General features: G+C 39.1%; 1 protein-coding gene across 3 annotated transcripts; it reads right to left on the minus strand.

Moving 5' to 3' along the window:
• Positions 1 to 354: 354 nt before the first annotated feature.
• setdb1b (SET domain bifurcated histone lysine methyltransferase 1b) lies at positions 355 to 19809 on the minus strand. 3 transcript variants are annotated; one of them, XM_083917561.1, is made up of 25 exons: positions 19720 to 19809; positions 14498 to 14701; positions 12811 to 12977; positions 12672 to 12715; positions 11739 to 11853; positions 11402 to 11572; positions 11085 to 11286; positions 10698 to 10771; positions 10372 to 10562; positions 10103 to 10232; positions 9154 to 9385; positions 7922 to 8035; positions 6803 to 7106; positions 6419 to 6680; positions 5148 to 5238; positions 4947 to 5063; positions 4645 to 4814; positions 4296 to 4538; positions 3998 to 4168; positions 2965 to 3095; positions 2730 to 2749; positions 2520 to 2638; positions 2150 to 2412; positions 1949 to 2037; positions 355 to 646 (listed from the first exon to the last, which is right to left on the minus strand). In XM_083917561.1, the coding sequence occupies exons 1-25, from the start codon at positions 19722 to 19724 to the stop codon at positions 529 to 531; spliced, it is 3747 nt and encodes a 1248-aa protein (XP_083773687.1). In that variant the 5' UTR covers positions 19725 to 19809; the 3' UTR covers positions 355 to 528. The 3 variants fall into 3 exon arrangements, with proteins under 3 accessions (XP_083773687.1, XP_083773688.1, XP_083773686.1); XM_083917562.1 differs by lacking the exon at positions 19720 to 19809 and adding an exon at positions 16344 to 16448 and having other exon boundaries at positions 4314 to 4538; XM_083917560.1 differs by lacking the exon at positions 19720 to 19809 and adding an exon at positions 16344 to 16448.
• Between the last annotated feature and the right edge of the window lie 84 nt (positions 19810 to 19893).

The following is a 19893-nucleotide window of genomic DNA, read 5'->3' on the forward strand; positions in this document are numbered from 1 at the left end:
GAAGCTGATTGGTCAGTCCAACTGCGACCAACTGAGTCTTTGTCCCATTAGTTACAGGTCAATACAATAGAAGCACAAGACATTAGAAATAGAAATAGTTTGTTAACCTATAAAACAATTCTTGTGCAGCATTAAATATTCTATCAAAACTCTGATTGATAATTAAATGATGTATTTAAGAACATTACCTCTGCATTTACTTTCATCACAATCTTTCCCCTAATTTATGAAAGTGGTTCACCTTGAAATTGTACCGTTTTTCATTGTTTGTGTATGTCGTTTCACAGAGAGAAGCTGCGGGAGCTTTGATTCACTTAAGAATATTTTATTCAGATGTAAAAGACACATGTCACGGACAAAATGAGATATATCAGGAAACACGTTCATATAAAACAAAAGGCAACAGAACAGCTGTAATAGAATCAATAATTCAACTTAAAAAAAAAAAAAAAAAGGAACAACAAAGTTACAGTGTTGAAAGGGCTCTTCTAAGTTTCCTACATATACAGCAGAGGCAGTTAAAGTCCATCACAGCAGTCTTCCTCTGCACTCGGTGGAGCCGCAGCAGCAGAGCAGCACCTTCCCCTCCACGCTGCCCACCTCATAGTTGTAGTCCCAGGTCAGCTCTGTGCCGGCCCGGATCCGCCTGCACAAGGACACAAGCAGGTAAGTGAGTGCAGGAAGAGAGCTGATCAAACTTAAACATCTATGCGGATCACACTGTCATCTACTGCTTTGCACCCACTCCTGCAAAGGCTGTTGAATATCTTCAACGTGATTTTGACAGAGAACAAGAACAGCCCTGTCATCTGCACCGTCTGGGAACATTTTTTTAAGCAAGAAATGGTCAACAAATAGACTTGGTATCTACTTTTAAATATTTAGGAATTTTAATTGATGACTACTTGGGTTTCCTCCTACAATCCAAAGACATGCACGTGTTAGGTTAATTGATTACTCTAAGAATTGCCCTTAGGTGTGAATGGTTGTCTGTCTCTGTTCGTCTCTATGTGCCCTGCGATAGACTGGTGTCCTGTCCAGGGTGTACCCCGCCTCAAGCCCGATGTCAGCTGGGATCGGCTCCAGCCCCTTGCGACCCCGACCCCGGGATAAGCGGTTGAAGATGAATGAATGAACTACTTGTCTTTTAAGAAGCATATTCAGTATGTTAAAAAGCTGAAGCTCTTGTTAGGTTACTATTATAGAAACAAGTCTTGATTTTCTTTTTATGTAAAACAGAAACTGGTGAAATCGACCTTTTTACCTATGAAGATCTGCTGTATATGAATGCATCTGCTACTTGTCTTCACATGTTGGATAGTGTGTATCATGGGGCTTTATAACAAACTGTGGTTCTCTTAGGCCATTCTGTGTAAAATTCTCTTTATTTCCCTTCACTTTTAATTTGGAAACATGGAGGTTACAATCTCCGCTCAAGGGACATTCTGCAACTGGTTGTTCCGAAGGTAAGAACAGAATTAGGAAAGAAAGCATTTTGGTTTTCAGCACCTGTTGCTTGGAACAACCTTCAAACTGAACTACATCTTCAAAACCTTGTGCCCTTGACTGATTTTGGAGATCTAGTGAAAACTCTAGAGACCAGGCTCTCTGTCTGCAAGTGTTTTTTTTGTGTTTTTATTTGGCTCACTATTTGTTGTCTGATTTTTATACTGTAACTGTATTGCTGCTGTCTTGGTCTTGATCTGTATTCTCAATGGGACTTACCTGGTTAAATAATGGCGAAGTAAATAAAAGATATGTTAACATAAAGTCAGTATAGTGCATTGATTACTACAGCAATAATGATCCTGCATTAACAGCTGGAGCTTCTACTGTATGAAAAAAGAGGTGGCTGTCATCACTGACCACCCTTTAACGCCTAGCATCTTTCTCCTGAGCTTGAAAAAAACCATAACAGGATCTGTGACAAATTTGTTTTAAAACTCACTTGCTGGCAAAGAACGCCACCCAGGGAAACCGCAAGTCATGTGTGTCCACGAACACATTCTGGACAAAAAGGTTAGGACTACAGCTGTGCTGGAATACAAAGAGGAGACAGTGATAATGAAACAAAAGATAAACACATAGGAACATAATTAAAGTGACAGCAAACACTTACACACTGAGATCCTGTAAATGAAACACTTACATTGAGGTAACGCCCAAGGTTTCCTTCCAACTTGGCATCAATGATGTAGCAGGACTCTTCCCCGTCAAAGAACAGACGGGTGCTTTTCAAAGTGTTCTCCCCGCCTCCTCCTCCTCCACTCTGTCTCTGCTGGCTTGATTTTCCTCCCTGACCTCCCGGCCCTCCCCCGCCTCCAGGTGCACCCGTTTTCACCATCATCCCGTGACTGCCCTTCAGGGCGAAGCCACGCGTAGATTTCACAGCTACCTGCTTTTTAGTCACACCTGAGCCAGAACAGCAGCCAGAAAATGTTGTATTATAATATTATAAAACAGTCATGTTGTCATTATCAGTGTGGTGTTAATTCAAGTATTTTCTCTCTTCTCCTTACCTGGGGTGACTTTCTCTCTCTCCTTGTTGTCATCAGATCCAGAGCTGATGGTCTGAACATCATCACTGTCAGAGAGAGTCATCACATCCTGCTTCTTCCCCGTTTCTGACTTCACTTGACTGCAAGAAACAGAAAATCAATCTTAAAAGCAATCTAACACGTTACGTGACGATATTTCCATTAAAGCATATTTCGGCAGGTCCAACGCACCTCTTGCTGTCTCCTGATTCCTGTGATTGAGAACAGAAAAGGAAGGGTTTTCAATCATTGTGCAAGACAATCATAATACAAAGGTACCTAAAATAAAAGCCACCCTTTACTACCAATCTTCCCCGAAAGATAACAAGAGGTCTGATCAGCAGGATTACGTTTATATTTCTGTTTCAGTTTTAAAAAGGTTGTGTACACAGAAACATTATTCCTACTTTATCACCTCTGTACTTACCTTCTTCATCCCCTGGCTGGTGAGCCAGGAAGCCACTTTGTTTTTCCCCATCTCCTCTGGCATGGCCAGCGGCTTATCCTCTTCTGCTCCTTTGACTGACGCGCTCAATCCATCTTTACTGTCTTGACTCCCTGGGCAGAAAGAAGATAAGTGTGTGTGAAAAGACAAGTGACAATGAAGGGGAAAGAGGGGGAAAAAACACTGTACGGTACATATTCCCCCATAATAAGAGGTGTGTTAAGAAAGAGAGAAAGATACGATACAATGTCTGACAACCTTTAACTCTCAAAAAACACCATCACTCACATTGACCCTGTAACTTCACTGGAAGCATTTCATAAATGCAGTGTGGATATAATTGTTATGGATTAGAGATGCAAGTATCAATTATTTTCTTTTTTAAATTATCTATGTTTATCTTCTTGAATAAAAAATTAGCCATTTAATCGACAAAATGTAAAATACACTAGCAAATTCCAATCACAAGTTCCCAGAGACCATAGATCGGTAGTGAGCAAAATTAGAGAACAGTAACCATTGTGTCAGAAAAGAAGATTTAAACAATGTTTTCTTCTATAGGATTCAAAAATGAACAGGAAGTGTAGAGGTCCTTGCTTTGAATGACTTCAGCACATCTACGCCCACTAGTTTCTCTCACTGCTCTGGTTTGATCTTGTTCCATTCTTCTTTCAGTCTTTTCCACAGTTCAGTAACTGCAGTGGGTTCCTGAGACATTACATTGTTGACAAGAATTTTTCCAGAGATCCTCTATGGGGTTTAGATCTAGACTCAATATTCTGCAGAAAAAATCCCCCAAACCATGACATAACATTGTGTAAGTTCAATTTATCTGGGTCTGATGGGAAATATTATGTTCGGCATCGGACTGGGAATGACTGAGAGTATTTTAAAATAAATCAAGAATTAATACTTTGTTCTCTAATTTTGATCTCCAGTGTATATTTAATAAAAGTTGAACTATTCCTTTTACACTAACCTCCTCCCACACCTCCTAATGATGCCAATAACACACCTTCCTTGTTGCCCTTCACCTGACCACGGGTGGTGTAACTCCTCCACACAGAGCTGGAGCTGAAGTAGTTTTCCTTCACAAACGTGTCGTCTGAACTGTCACTATCCTCTTCACTCTTTGAATCCTTGTCATCTTCTTCGTTGCTGTCTCCCGATGAGCTTGGGCTTTTGCCTATGACAGAAAACAAAACGTGAAAAATCATGTGGTGGAGGAGGAGCATTAAACGGTAGCTGGAGTCAGGTCACCAACACCACAGAGAATCTTACCAGGTCCACTTGGGACCACCTTGACCCCTCACCTTTGGACTTGGACTCACCCTTTTTGGGCGGTCTCCCAACAGGGTTAGCTGATGCCAAAGCGGACGGTTGGATCTTTATCCTCGACATGTCCACGCCGCTCCCCTCGCTGTCCGAACAGTGAGCCTCGCTCTCATAGCCTTCTTTAAAGGTCTCCACACTCTCTATGTGGTCCAGATTGGCGAAATACTCGTCGCCCATCTCTAAACCTTCTTTGTCAGCAAAGTCGTCTGTCAATATTTTACCTGGTAAAGTGGAAGAGAATGGGAGTAATCTTTTGTTGTATTGTAATGAATTAACTGAAGAAGATGTCTGCATGTGTGACTATTTTCCATCACATCCTTTGCTCACCAGCATAGATGCAGACAAAAGAGCCCTTGGCCACGTCATCCAGACAGCGGATGCCCCAGCCTTTGTTCTGGGTTTTGAAGAGCTGGAGACGCACCTGCAGGCCGTGCTGCACCAACCGGTTGGTGCACATCTGAGAACAGCATTTGCACCGCTTATTACACTCATAGATTCTAAGACAGAGAGATTAGACAACAAAATTAGCGGTTATTCAAAAGTGATTGTCTTCTTATGAGGATAAGAAGAGTGAGAGTGAGTTATTCTTTAATCATGAGGTGCTTCTGTGTGTGTGTACAATGTCTGACCCTGTGGGGAGGCACTCCTCTAATCGTTTGTGCATAAATCCAGCGTGGGGGTTGATTTGTGCCCCCGGTGTACAACCTGTAGCTTGAAGAGTCAGCTGGTGGCAAGAGCATTTGGACCTGTAACAAAGATGCAAACACAAGCGTTTAGAATATTGACAGTGGGAGAAATATGAAAAATTATGTGTGAACAACTTTACTAACTTGTCTCGACAGCCGTCAGTGCATTCGCACCCCACAAGGAAGTCTGGACTGGTGTTGATGTATACTCCAATATCAGGAATACGCTCTTTACCTTGAAGATAAGAAAGGAAGCGATAACTTATACCACAAAGGGGCTAGAGGCACCAAAAGTAAGCTGCATTGAGAAGTAATCATCTTTTATTTAATTTTTGGATTTTATGTTTTGCACCTGCAGGTGAAGTGGGAAGCTAAAGGCTTACAAAATAACTCTCCAAAAACAAAAAGGAACACAAACAAAGAACACAAATTAGAAAAACCTGAAAAAGGGACAGGAGCATGTTTTTTCACTCAAGTTATTCAACAATATAAAATTCAAACAACACATTTATTATATCTTTGAATATTGTTTATAATAATAAAAAAAAGCAAAAATAATAATAATGGAGCTTCTAATAATAATAAAAACCTTTTCTTTACAAAGAACAAATGCCAGGATTAGACTGCACAATACCAGTCCGATAAAACCAATCTGACAGATGTGGGGAACTGGGGTAAATGAGCATTGAGCAACAACTTTATCCCGTGTAGTGTGTCATAGCAGAGGACAACTGATGCAGCATCACTTTAGACAAAGACTGGTGTCTCGCCAAGTTTCATTATTTCTACAATGTGTTCTCTGATGTTGACCCAAAGGAACGCACTGCCCTTCTGCACATGGCAAAGTAAGGGTAATGGTGCCATCGATGCTGTCAGGAGGAACAACAAATTCGGCCCTTGTCTACCATGTCTGTCAGCCAAGTCACAGTAAGTATTTAAAAGAGCACTCCACTGCTTTAGCATTGTATTCCTATAACATCATCAGAGTCAAGATGGACGGATTTAAAAAAGTATCAAATTTAATGGAGCAGAACCAGAGGTATCATCTTTTTCATTTCACACCTTCTTCAATGTCAAAACCTGGTGACTATATTACCCACAATGCAACTAGATCGTCATAGTTCAGTCTAACATTTGATAAGCTGGCAGCGCTAATGTAGCCTCAAGCTGCTAGCCTAAAGAAGAGATGAAGAGCAGGCTACAGAAGTCTGGTAATCTCTTTCTTTCCAATCCACACTGAGAAGTGACATCACTTGAATCAATTTATCAGATTTACTGCAGCTTCCTCTGGAGTGACTTCATACACATATATAATTGTACTCGACAAGAAAACAGACTGTGGTGTGTAAAATCTGAGTCTGTGTAGTCTGATCCCGGAAAACTCTCCTTTGTTACCATGTCAGTGTCATTCTTACTGTAAGCTACTTGAGGAGGTGGGGTGGAATCGATCTCGTTGACGCAGGAGAGCGGGATGTCTTCCTTTCCACTAGTGATGTCGGGAATGTAGTAGAACGGCCTCTGTGGCTGGAAGGGCCGGTCCACGAGTACGTAGGGGTCTAGACAGAACATCTCTAAGAATATAAAGTCACAGCGCGTCTGGAAGAGGTAGTGCTGGATCTCTGCCATGTTACGCAGGCAAAGCCCACACGGTGCCTTGTAGATCACATGGAAGGACATCTGAGGGGCGGACATGTAGAAGACAAGAGTTGTACAATTCAGATTCACTTAATATTTTAAGGTTAGGGAGAGACTAACTAAACTTCGTAAATCCACAACATTCCTCTACTCTTCAAACGTACCTTGCGGTTAACTTTGCGTCGACCCGTCATGCGTCTGAAATCGTAGAGTAAAGGTGTGAGGAGGGGGTTCTTTCCTCTGTGCATGTCTGGTTTTGCAGGTCTGACGCGATTCAAACAGGCGGGCTGACAGGTGTGTGCCAGGTAGAAGATGCGGTCTGTCGGGGCACGGTATGCAGGCTGATGAGGGATGGTGGCCATCGTGTGGGTCATAGGAGGAGGGCCAGGAGCCAGAGAGGGCAGCATTCTCTGATACGACTGTGTGAAAGTGGGCGTAGCACTGTTTTGGACATTCAACAATCTTCCACTATGGATTGACAAACAAAAAGAAAGAGAGGAAGATCAATTACACTTAAAAACATCAAATGCCCAAGATGAGATCACTTTTAACAACATTTTATATTTTTCTGTGTCACAGGTGGCAACTTATTCGACCAGACAATAATGTAAATGTATCACCAGTCGGACACCGTTCGCTGGTATTATCCCTATCTGGACGGATCTGGTCTGTCGCAGTTTCCGGTCTTTTTGTGGTGCTTTTACTGAGTGATCGCCACCGAAGTGCAAATAGAATTTATTTACACACTTCTAAGAATCTACAAGTGAAGTATCATATTTGTAAATGGCTACTTACATGTCAAATTAGTAAACAAATGTGACCTCGATGAGTGAAAGCAGTAAAAACAAAGGCGACGCTCAGCCTGAGCTCAGATGGTGGTATACATTAAAAATGGAAATTAAGAAGACTTTACGGTATATTTTGGAACTGTAAAAGCATGTAATTTTATTGTAAAGGACTTAAGTATGGTCCCGGATGTTTTGACAACCAGCAGCTCCCAGTGTTTACGGCGAGGAGATCGGAGTGTCTAGGGCCGAGAGGAGCACACGGCTAATTCACCGGTGTCAGCATCCTTTTGACGACTCTTGTAAACACGAAGCTAAATTAGGCCGTTAAAATGATATGTGGTTACAATGATGGGAAGTTAAGACTTTAGTTTTACATCACTAAGTTAACTCAACACATTACATCATCATTTATATTTGTAGGTAAAACAGAAAGTTTGACAGAATTTAGACAAAAACTGTCCGGCTGGTGACACAGTTTCATTAACGTGGACTCACCTTGAGAGGTTGCTGGGACTGGAGGAAAGAGACTGCATGATTTTGGAAGCATGAGTGCCTCCCACCCCTGGGACAAACGGAGAAGTACTCTTCTTTGCCATCTGATGTTTATTGCTTGAAGACATCAAGGAGAGAAAAAGTCAGTCAGTGTCAAAAGTCTCCACTTCCTCTCAAATCGTCTCAGTTTAAAACTCCCCATAGTAATATTTTTTCATAAACAGAGCATCAAACATGTATAATGTGAAAGTTGTTAATATGTTTTGCTTTCCTTCTTGCATTGGTTGAGCTGAAAAAGTTGGCTGTACTTAAATGAATCAGGTTGCCACGACTCCAAATGAATGTTAATGTGGCAACTGTTTGCTTACAAGTTTGCCTTCTTTTTTAAGCGATAATATGTCAATGTTGTATGTTGTATGTTCAGCTTGTTGTGCTTCCCCAAAAAGTCACACTCTCTGCTGCAGCCCACTCCATCGCTAACATACAGTCTTTGGTCACTACTTCTGCAGCAGGAAAATGGTGGATAAATAGTTTTGAGCATCATAATCTCCAGAAAAAGACTTGGAACTCGGAATTTGATCGATTCGTTCTGATAACATTTAGTCAAGATGAACCACATGATTTAATTGTCTTATCACCATTCAAGTGAGCATAGCGCTAAACCGGAAGGAATGTGGCATGGACCGGACGTCTCCTGTGATCGGTCCCCATGGAAATCAGTTAGACTGCAGGAAATATCAGACTGAAGAAGCAAACCGAGTGTAACTAGTCGGAAATTCTGTCTAATAACAGGCAAGCAAAGTATCTTTATTACTCAAAATATAAAATAAATTTAATAAATTTAAGCAATGTCAAACATATTTTAAGTTTTTGCAACCAAAAGCTGAAGCTTTTTAAAAGTTAGTGTTGAGCCCTGAGGGGGGATATCTTTTTGATATGATAACACACTGAATTTCCATTTTGGAAAAGATAACAGCTGTGTCAGTGCACTGTTGCACATGATGAATGAAATCTCCCATTCTTGCAACGTGATCTACACTAACCCTTAGTGTTTGTTTTGCTCACTGCAAGGATGAAGCTCTAACTGGGTCATAAGAAGATGCTGATTTTACTTTAAGGAGACTGTCTTCAAAAGAATCTGGTCGCATGCTATTGTTCAATCAAAAGGTGGACGAACCTTTAAACAAAATACCCTTAGTAGTGCAAGTTCAAGATGTTGAGTAAGCATCACTCACTCAACACGTGGAGGCTGTAGTGGCTGTGGAGGCTGTTGGGGTTGAGGAGGCTGAAGCGTCGGTTGAATTTGTTGGGGCTGAGCCTGTTGGATTGGTTGGGGCTGAGGACGCGGTTGAAGTTGTGGTGGCTGTGGAGGCTGGCTGGGTGAGGCCTGCGGCGATTTGACAGGAGATGCTCCAACATGTCCGTCACTTGTGTACTGAACTACTGGGCCTTTACTCCTCAACGCCCCTAAAGATTGAAATGGACAATGAGATATGAAGTTAAAATGAAATGACTAAAAGCACACATGAACAAGTATTTAATTAAAATAGTATTAACAGAAAACCTATACTGTCTGGTGTTATCTATTTTTCATATTTTCTTCTTTTAAAACACAAAATCACAGTGGTAGAAATGGGGCCACAGATTAGTGGTGCAAAGGTTTGTTTTGGGATGTTAATAATTAACCATTTATCTATTAACCAACAATAATAATTTCCACTTATTAATACTATCAGTATTACAGTTAAAAACAATGTGAAAAATAAAGAAATAAAAAGTTGGTTAATCGTTCGTTAATAAACTTGCTCCTTGTTCCTAGTTCTCAAACTCGACAGACAGCTACAGTATGTGGCACATATCATTATATTCTTCAGTCTGCGGTCCAGGCAGACACAGCTGACAGACGGCACGTCCGAGGACAGCTGTGGCATTGTAACGGACGTGTGAGAGTTCCATTCTGGGAAAGTTGCTGCATGTTTATGGATGCAAGCAATATTGTGACTGCGTCTCCAGTACAGGACCACAGCTGCCGGCAGACGGGGAATGCAGAAAATGTGTTGGAGCCTCCCTGACAGATGAACTGGGACTTGCCTGGGACTTGTCTGCTTGTTGGTTAACAGTTAATGATCGGTTGTGAAGGGTCTATTAAATAAATAAAAAATAAATAAATTTGCTTAACGTTACCCATGTTAGGTCGACTCCTCTGTTGGCCGGCCAGCTTCTTCTCCTGGGTGTTGGCGGTGGTCATCTTCAGGTTGAACATTGGCTCTAACCTGGTGGAGCCTCTATAAATCCACTCACTCCTCTTGTCATCCTGATCAACACAAAACAACACATGACGTACTCTGTCAACTGCTGTGTATTATAAAATCAACTATTATCCAGCATAGCACTTTAAAAACAGATTATGATGAATGAAATAATGTTTATTCATGTTTTTTACACTAACATACCAGAAAGAGGATCTTGACCAAGCTTCCATCCACCTCCTCCACTTTGCTCTTCCACCAGGTTCCCTCCCACTCTGTCTTGATGATCTGTCCGACCTTTAGGAGCACCATAGGCCTGCTAGGATACGCAGTGATGTACTCCTCGATGAAGTCTCGGCATGATGCATCCTCTATGTCCTCCCAGGTACGCTTTACTGTGAAAACAAGAATGATCTCTTTTATTAATGTAGTTATCTTTACCGCAATCCTACAACTAATTTAATTTAGCATTTAGCAAGCTAACTTCAGGTTACAAGAGAGAAGGAAAACAAAGAGAAATGGACACTTACATGGCCGGCAAACGGGATGGAGATCAGGTAGTGTCACATATGAAGCATAGCCATCATCAAAGAAGATCAAAAACCTGAAACACATATCACAAAAGATATCAGTACTTGCAAATACTGTATATTTGATGTAAAATGTCTCTATCATACAGTTACTACCTATCTTGGTCAAATTTCTTTACTTTAACATTATTGATCCCTTCAATTTTGTATGTGACTGATTTAGTTACAAAATATGTATATATAAAATATACTGTAGATATATCAGATTTTGTTACTCTTAAATATTGATATTAGTACAGGTTTGGTACAGCGCTAACATCAACCAAAAGCACATGAAACAAGCACCCCCTCCCTTAGTTTCCCCACTCTTAAACTTTGTTTTCCCACCTCATACGGTTCTTGTTGTTGGGCATCTCTGCCACTATTCCAGCATAGAGCCACACCAGGTTGCCGTCCTTGTACTTGGCGACTACGCGAGCCCCGACATACAGAATCTCCAGGGTGGGGTTATACTCGAAAGCCACATGATTCCCAGACAGCAGACTCTTTCCTTTATCAAACTTCACTTTATACTTGAATACACTATTTCCTGAATATAGACAGAGGACGTGTTGCATTAAAGATGGCATATCAGGAAAATTCAAGCATGGAATAGATACAATAAACAGTAATATAATACTGAATGAAAATGTTTGGTAACACACCGACAGGGCTGATGGTAACGAGGAGGCCTCTGTGCCATGTCTTGGTGCGTTTCTTTCCCAGAATGGTCATCCCGACTCGGAGTTCGTCTTCTGTTATGTTTGGGTTCGGCTGGGTCATGGACTGAGATGGAACCTGGGATACAAACACTGCTGGCACTGAAGCCTGAACACCTGGTGGGTGGAAAAAGCCACACATACCTTTAGCATTTTACTTTCACAGAGGTGTGATGCATGCAACATTAGCTGAGGAAGCATCTGTGTGTGTGTGTGTGTGTGTGTGTGTGTGTGTGTGTGTGTGTGTGTGTGTGTGTGTGTGTGTGTGTGTGTGTGTGTGTACCTGACTGGGATGGAGATCGGAGCAATGGAGCACCGAGTGAGGGCTTGGTGATTAACCTGACCAGTTTATGCACCTGCTGGGTGGTTTTCTGAAGCGCTGTGGAGGCGTCATTTAACTGGTAAAATAAATAAACAGGACATCAGCATTTGCATACACTGAGCAATGATATCACTCCACTATTTACATTGTCCCCCTTATAAGCATTTCGTAGCTGTTAATTTAGCTGGAAAACAGTAATAACTGTACCTTATTGTGAAATCAGACAGTATACTGCCATGCATTCATACAATCTTGGATGATCACTCTTAGATACGGTATGGTTATACAGTACATGGTTTAAATAGATGCATCTTTCTTTACAGTTTACTAATACCTTGCCATTTTCCTTATCTTTATCTTTTTAACTTTATTATATTTTAGCATGTACTGTATAACTATACATTTTTACAATGTATGTATGTATATATAGTGTATTTTTATAATGTATATATTTGTATGCACACTGAGAATCATGTGCACTAAATCTTTGTTTGGAACGAATGCATTTGATCTAAATAGCGCCATTGTCAGGTTTTTAAAATTATGCAATTCCGTCTACAGTGTAATAGTAGATACAATGTTTACTTGTATTTTCTTGTGGCATATCACATATATATCACAAGTTTTTAACAATAGGACGCATGATTCAATTTATCACAAGATGGGTGCTAAAATTAAAGGATATATGCAGATGTATTGCTTAGATTGGCTCAGATGCTGCACAATTGAAAGTAGATAATATACAGTATTTGTTAGAAATAAGTTTAAAATAACCAAGTCCAGAAAAGCCTCGAGTGACACACAACCTTTCAATACGACTCAACTCCCCTCAATCAGACAGCTCACAACAAACATTTAGTGTAAACACAGATCAATGTAATGAAGCTTCCTCACCCCTGGATCTTTGCTAGGAGTGACGGGTGTCTTCGGAGGAACCACTGAAAAATTATAAAGAACAGAAGAGACTAAATATAAAGGGTTATTTCCAAGTAGTAGCAGCAATGAAATTATAACTGAAGGTAGCACGGCTTACAACAGCCAACCGCAATGACGTCATCATCGTCGTCGTCGTCTATCTCGATGACCTCAGAGGACAACATGCCTCCTCCGCCCCCCTCATCATCCGAGCTGCTCTCTCGGTAAACAAGACCGTTCTTATGGTAAGTTTCCTTCACAAGCTTCTCGCACTCCAGTATAGATCTGAAGAAGAGTGGAGAGAAAATTAATGAACTTGCACAACACTAACAAGAACTGTACAATTTAGGAAGCATTGTGATAACAATGCCTGGCCTCCTGTCAGTCACCTTTCATAAAAATGACTCAGTTTCATACATTAATATTTACAGATTTTAAAAGTAGTATTGTTATTGGATCAGCTCTTAGAGCCAGTACTCTGCGTTCAAGTATTATAATCTGTACAAAGAGAAATGCTTTGTTGCATATGTCGCTTCCTCATTTTCTGTCTTCCCTTGCTTGTTATCTGTTAAGCAGAAATATGAAAAATAAACGTGTGCTTCACTAAAATTTACATAAAGCACTATGTAAAAAACGAGGAAACTGAAAACTATGTTTATTATTATTAATTATAAATGTATTATGAAAAGTAAAACAGGACCAAATTGCCTTGTCATTTGTCGCAGCATCATATCTGCTGGATGCTGTGTTTGTTAGAAACCTCGCAGAGTCAACTGTATTGTCAATTCTGCCGTATGAACAAGCCATATAGAGGATCCAATAACAAGGTAGAGATCAAGAAGAAAAAGTGTAATAATAACAAGTATAGTGCAAATGGAGATGAAAAGATGCACAAGTAATATTCCATCATCAGCTGTTTTTGTAGCGTTCTGTACAAAGCGACTAATTCTGAGTGTAAACGTGTGTGTTCACGTACAGTATATGTTTGTATAAATAAAGTTCTTATTGCTCGTGTTGTTTGATTGTGAGGGATGGGTACGTTACAGTCCAGATTATTTGGAGGCCGAGGGGAAGAGAGTTCAGCATCCTGACAGCCTTGTGTAAAAAGCTATTACCCAGTCTGGAGGAGCAGGCTCAGTGGCTCCGGTGTCTTCTCCCAAATGGCAGGAGAGTTTGCGGTTGGAGGCAGTGCAGCTCCCAAACCACACAGTGATGCAGCTGGGGTCAGAATGCTCTCAATGATGCCTCAGTAGAGGGAGCACAAGATGGGCGCTGAGGCTCTTGCTCTCTTTAGCTTCCAGAGGAAGTAAAGACACTGGTGCCTGGGCTTTCTGAACAGTGGTGCGGTGTCATTTGTTTGGGAAAGGTCCCCGGTGATAGAAAATACCCATAAATGTGGTGCATTGTAATCAGTGCTTATTGTGCGCTTGAAGCTGACATCTATAGTGCTTTGTTAAGAAATTGTTTATCTGTGCCTTTGTATCTCTAATGCTACCAGCTAAATGTTCCTGTTACACAGTAGCTGATTCAAACAGCTGGCTTGTACTCAATTTATTATTTCTGGAAAAGACTTCTGCAATCTATCTTCACCTAACAGTCTCCTTTAGATTAAGCCTCATGCCGCCTCAAATCTTTCCAATGGACACTTTATAAGATGTACCTGTACATCCACAAAAATCATGCAGAATGTCCCACATGGTATCAATGCTAGCAACCAACAAGATGCATAAAAATAATAAACACTGAAATACAGAGATATCATTGTAAAATAAATACTCTTTGGTAAAATGTTCATGTCTACTTACTTGTTGGCATCAGTGAGAAGCACCTCCGTCTTCGCCTCCTCTTGTTCTTTCTTCTCCACCCATTCCTTTAGCTCGGTCAGATGAGCCTTTTTCTTCTGGACAATCTCACTCTTCTCCACGGCTTCGTCGATCCACTTCTTCAGCTCATCCAGAGAGATGCCCAGCTCTTCCTCCAGACTGGAGTCCCAGCCATCCACCTCCATGCTGAGGAAAGAGAAAACACAGAAACAGAACATGTAAACATCACTTTTTTTGGAAAGCAATTTGTATAAGTACAAATTGCTACTAAGTACTACTGTATCGTTAATTTTACAACCAATATTTTGTTACCTGTAATTTACATTTTCAGGATGTTTTGTTGTCAGATTAACAACAACACAAAGTTTGCATTTTGCATGCAATTACTCAAATATTTGATCATTTGATTTGTTGTGATTGAGTCTGTTCTGTTTTTTTTTTTACACATGGCCCCAAACATAACGCTCAAAGCTAATTGTAACCTTGCTTGTGATGTCTGCAAAAACTTGTGAGAAATGCATGCTGATCTATAAGAGTAAATTAATTACTTCATCCCTGTTATCTGCCTCATTTGTGTCATAATATGGTGCAAGGTCATCTGTGGTGGTTGCACTGCATCGCTACATTTAAAGCATCAGTACGTGCAATGCCGACTGAGATCAATTACAGTTTGTTTTAAAGACTCAATATGAACATTTTCCTTTTCTTACATGTTTCAGTTATACACAATGCCAAAAATGTATGTTTAAATGTAGAAATAATAACAACATAAATTAAAATGTTCATAGACAGTAAAACACAAAATGAATGAAAAATATCAAAAACAAAAACGCATGGGGTCTTCTAAACCAAGAGAGTAAATTTAAACTGCCTAATGATCTAATAGTTTTTGATTATTATGTTGAGTTTTAAGTTTTCCATGGTGGTCAAATATGATTTAAAATCTGAATCTTTAAAGATAAAACAGGAGGGTAGTTTGTTAAGCCAAATCATTTTATGTATATAGCATTTTGCTAAGATGATGATCAAATTAACTATGTAAGTTTCATCTGCTGAATATTTGGTATAGTTAAAGATGAGTAATAATTCCATCTTTGTAATTACATTTTTTTTTTACAAAAAATCTGAATATTTCTTCTGTAAATCGACCCAAAAAGAAGTAACATGAAAACAATCCTCACAAACGTGCTCAATAGTCTCCCACTTATAATCACAAAGCTCATCTACAGTTTTAAAACCTTGCACACTGTGACACATGTGTACAAACCCTCTCTAATGTGATGCTGCCTTTGTTTACCCAAACACACAGAGACACTGGACTGATGCTCAACTGCTGCTCCAGACAAAACAAAACAAAAAAAATGAGAAAAATCTTGGTGCTGTTGCATGGCTGTTAAAAACTAAAAAAACACCTAAAAATTAGCCAGTGAAATGGGATCGTGAAGGAGCTGCTGCAAGAGTCTGAATTGGAGTCGCCTGCTAACGTTACTGGTTAGCAAAACAAGGGGCCTTTGGAAAGCAAACATCCCATTAAATTAGCTGGATATCTTCCGATTAGACACATTAAAGTGCTAATTCAACCCACCATACCTTCACTGATACTTTAGTGAGACGTATCCCGGCAGGCAGGGCAGCTAAAAGACAACAAACTGAAGCTTGAAACATGTGAGAGCAGGAGGCTAGCTCGTTAGCATTAGCATAGAGACAGTCTCCTCTCTTGACTGACGGGTGCAGGTGTTGAAAACAAACACCACTGTGGCTTCTGGAGCTGCTCTCCAAAGACACGTCGGACGGTACACTTCAATTAAAGACATCACTCAAAACTCACCCGTCGCTGCCCTCCATCCTGTCTGCTCGCAAATATAAGGCTAGCTAGCTAATGCTACCAGCTACAAAGCTACAGTAAGTGTAGGTTGCATGCTTTGCCGCCCGGGGTACCCGAAGTGGGGCGGTGTCATGGCGCGCTGTTGTTTTACTGTGAGAGAGGAAAAGGTTCCGCCCACACGGGATATCCAGGTGTTTAAAAACGTTGCTACTGAGCTACGTGATGCTGTGCTTTGAGGGCAGAGGCGCCTAAACGTCCCTTTATGTGTTACTATGACAACAGTAAGGATACCTCTCTAATTTCTGTGGTTAATCTTTTTAATTTTACTCGGAAATTTTTCATTTTTAAACAAATAAGAAGAACTCATTTGTCCCTCAGGCCTTCACACACTGTGAGATTAATAACTTTTGCTTCTTTTTTGTGTAATACTTTAATCATACTGCTAATTTCTGCTAATGTCATTTATCCACTGTATAAAATACAACGCCATGTACAGTCCTATATATTTATCCTCTATACGTTTCTCTACATTTATATGATTTAATTTTCTGTAAATTTTATTTTACCTGTATTATTATCTCTACTGTATATATATTTAACTTAAATAGTTTACTGTCTATTGTTGTACCTTCTATATTTAACTAAGAGTTTGTTGTTAACTGTTTATTGTGTTTCTTTCTGTATTTATTTAGTTAAGAGTTTATTGTTTGTGTCTCTGTAGTGACAGCTAGTGTTGGTGTAGGTGTGAGTCTGTGTGTCTGTGTGTCAGCGTGGCTGTGTGTGTTTATGTGAATGTGTGTATGAACGTATATACATTTGTGTGTGTCTCTGTGCATGACTGTGGGAGGGTTGGGTTCTTTTAACTTTCTTCTCCTGATTTTATTTGATGTTTCTCTTCTTCTGTACATCTCTGTAAGGCACTTTGCGATACTTTTCTGTATGAAAAGCACCATAAAAATAAGCGCCATATAAATAAAGGTAAAATAAAGGTTGAAAAGTTTATTGTTTATCTCATACTGTATTTTGTGTTTTTTGAGCTGCTGGAAAGAGAAGTCCAAGTCTGTGATACAATGATGCATATATATGTATATATATATTAAATGCAACAGATTTATAGACTGTTTATACTTTATTTATCTTATTGTATAATGAATTTACCCCTTTTGTGGTGTGATTTACTGTCATCATATTACAAATGTATATTTACACGATATGATTTACTTAATATATATTTATTTATTTAATTTTTCTAAATGTATTCATTATCTAATCAGAATAAGAAAAAGAAATGTGTTTATTGGTTAATACACACCTTGAATATATGTATATACTGTATGTTTGATTTATATTTTCTTGTATATTTGTATTTCTACTAATGTAAAGTTCCACTCATGTTTATATTGAACCTGTTTTTTAATTATGGAAAATTCACCATTCACAAATGCAAATGTCTAAAAAGGAAACCACAAAAAAACCCAATTAAAAACAGAATTTAGAAATTATATTCAAACATGACATGGACTCAAAAATAGTTAAGCAATGAAAGCTACTGCAATTTGTAAAGCCATATATATTTTCCTTTAATGTTTTCATTTTTTGTTATGGTACCCCTATGTATATCATTTTGTCTTGTTCTGTTCTGTCTATTTCTATAATTGTATTTTTGTGTGAAAATGAGTGTATGATTAAAACATAATGAATTAAGTTATTTTAAATAACTTTGTGTTAGGATCATTTAATAAACACTTTAATGCACCCTTTAAATAACGTTATCGTATTCCTATTGTTTGTTGTTTTGCACACATTGACTCATGAAAGCTCTACAATTTTGCAAGTAGAAGAAATTAAGATTAACTGTAGCAACATTAATTAACAAATTGCCCTTTTAAACACACTTTGCATATTGTGATAAATACTTAACTCCAGGAATAAATATAAAGTGTGTCGTTACACGTTTTCAATGTTTTATGTAAACTATATCTTCCACAAATTACCCAAACACATGTTGTGAGATATGGCAGTTAGCCCAGTTAACTAAGAAGTTATTGGAGCTAATAATGGAGTTTATGAATGATGTCCGAGTACATGACCAATGATTCATTCAGTCTGTTATTAAGAGCATTAGATGTAATTTCATGACTTTGACAGTGTTAAATGTTGTATAATAATGTCTTTTCTTCTTCTTTTCCCACCCTTTTTTACAGTTTTCAGAGGTGAGTGATCCAAAATGGTAAATTTACAGAAACTTTGTGAATAGAAAAATCACATCTGACTGAAAGGGACTGAGGAAAAAAGTGTCAGGCAGATTTATATCTCTCACTGTTTTCATTATTCCTGTCCAGTAGTTTTAATTACTATTAACCAGTAATCACTCATTTCTATTCACTTTGAGAACCACTTGAATAACATCTCCGGCTTCTTAACTCCCCGTATCTTTTTCAAACCTAATTGAGCACAATGGGAATAGTTACAGATGGTAACAACTTCTGATTTAATGCTGACACATCTTTTCTTATTATTGTTTAAATGAACACTTTGTTATGATTATGATACTATTGTAAAACCCAGTGTAGACACGTTACCAATACATGCTACAAGCTAAAGGGGTTAGGCCTATTTAATTTCCTCAGTAAGAAGCAACTGGCATGAACGTTTGTGCAATGTCTCAAAAACATTGTGTGACAGAATTTGGGGAAGGAGCCGAACATCTGTTTTGCATTATCGTTCCAGTATTGAGAACTTTGAAACATCTGTGCCCCATTAGTGTGCAAGGGTCCACTGTGTTTTAGCCCCAGTCCAAATCAAGCAGCTTTTGACAATGTGCATTCTTTTATGAAGAATACATCGCACGTAATCTCTTGACGTCTGTCTTCCTGTTCTCCACAGTTCAAGTGAAACGTTAGGCTGTTTGTATTATTTGGTGTAGTACGAGGTGGATGCTGTTTGTCTCCTGCTGAGATATTCCCTTTTTTGTGATGCATGTCTGATTAAATGCACTCTGACCACAGACCAGTGTTTACTGCTGAAGTGTCAATCGTTTGAAACTTTAAACTTTTGTTTTTTTTCTGAATTTCAATACATTAGTGCTTCAATACATGGACCTGCAGGCATTTATGTTAATCACACCAGAAAGGCCTCCCTGATGGAATCATTTGTTTCTCAAATCTATATGGTTAAAAGATTTAACATGTCCACACAGCACACATAGTAAAGTCATTTTAAACACTTACATGTAAACATTTTAACTACACTGCACACTCTCTCTTTGAGTTTTCCGACTGTCTAATCATACTGTTAAACCATGAATACCTTGTGTTGTTTATAAGCATATAAAACACAAAATATCAAGTATATTTTGAAACTTACATTACATACTTACATCATTTGGATGCTGCTGGTATTTTGTAAAACATGTTGTTGCAGTTATAGGCTATATAAGCCTTGGTCATAAAAGAAGCCTCAAAATATTCTCTGGCTTGTGGAATTTAATTTTTTTCATCCCATTTGAGGAGTTTGAATCGATGGGAGTCATGGCTTTACTGAATAATGTGCA

The sequence above is a fragment of the Echiichthys vipera genome (assembly GCF_963691815.1).
Source record: "Echiichthys vipera genome assembly, chromosome: 8".
Lineage (NCBI taxonomy): Eukaryota > Metazoa > Chordata > Actinopteri > Perciformes > Trachinidae > Echiichthys > Echiichthys vipera.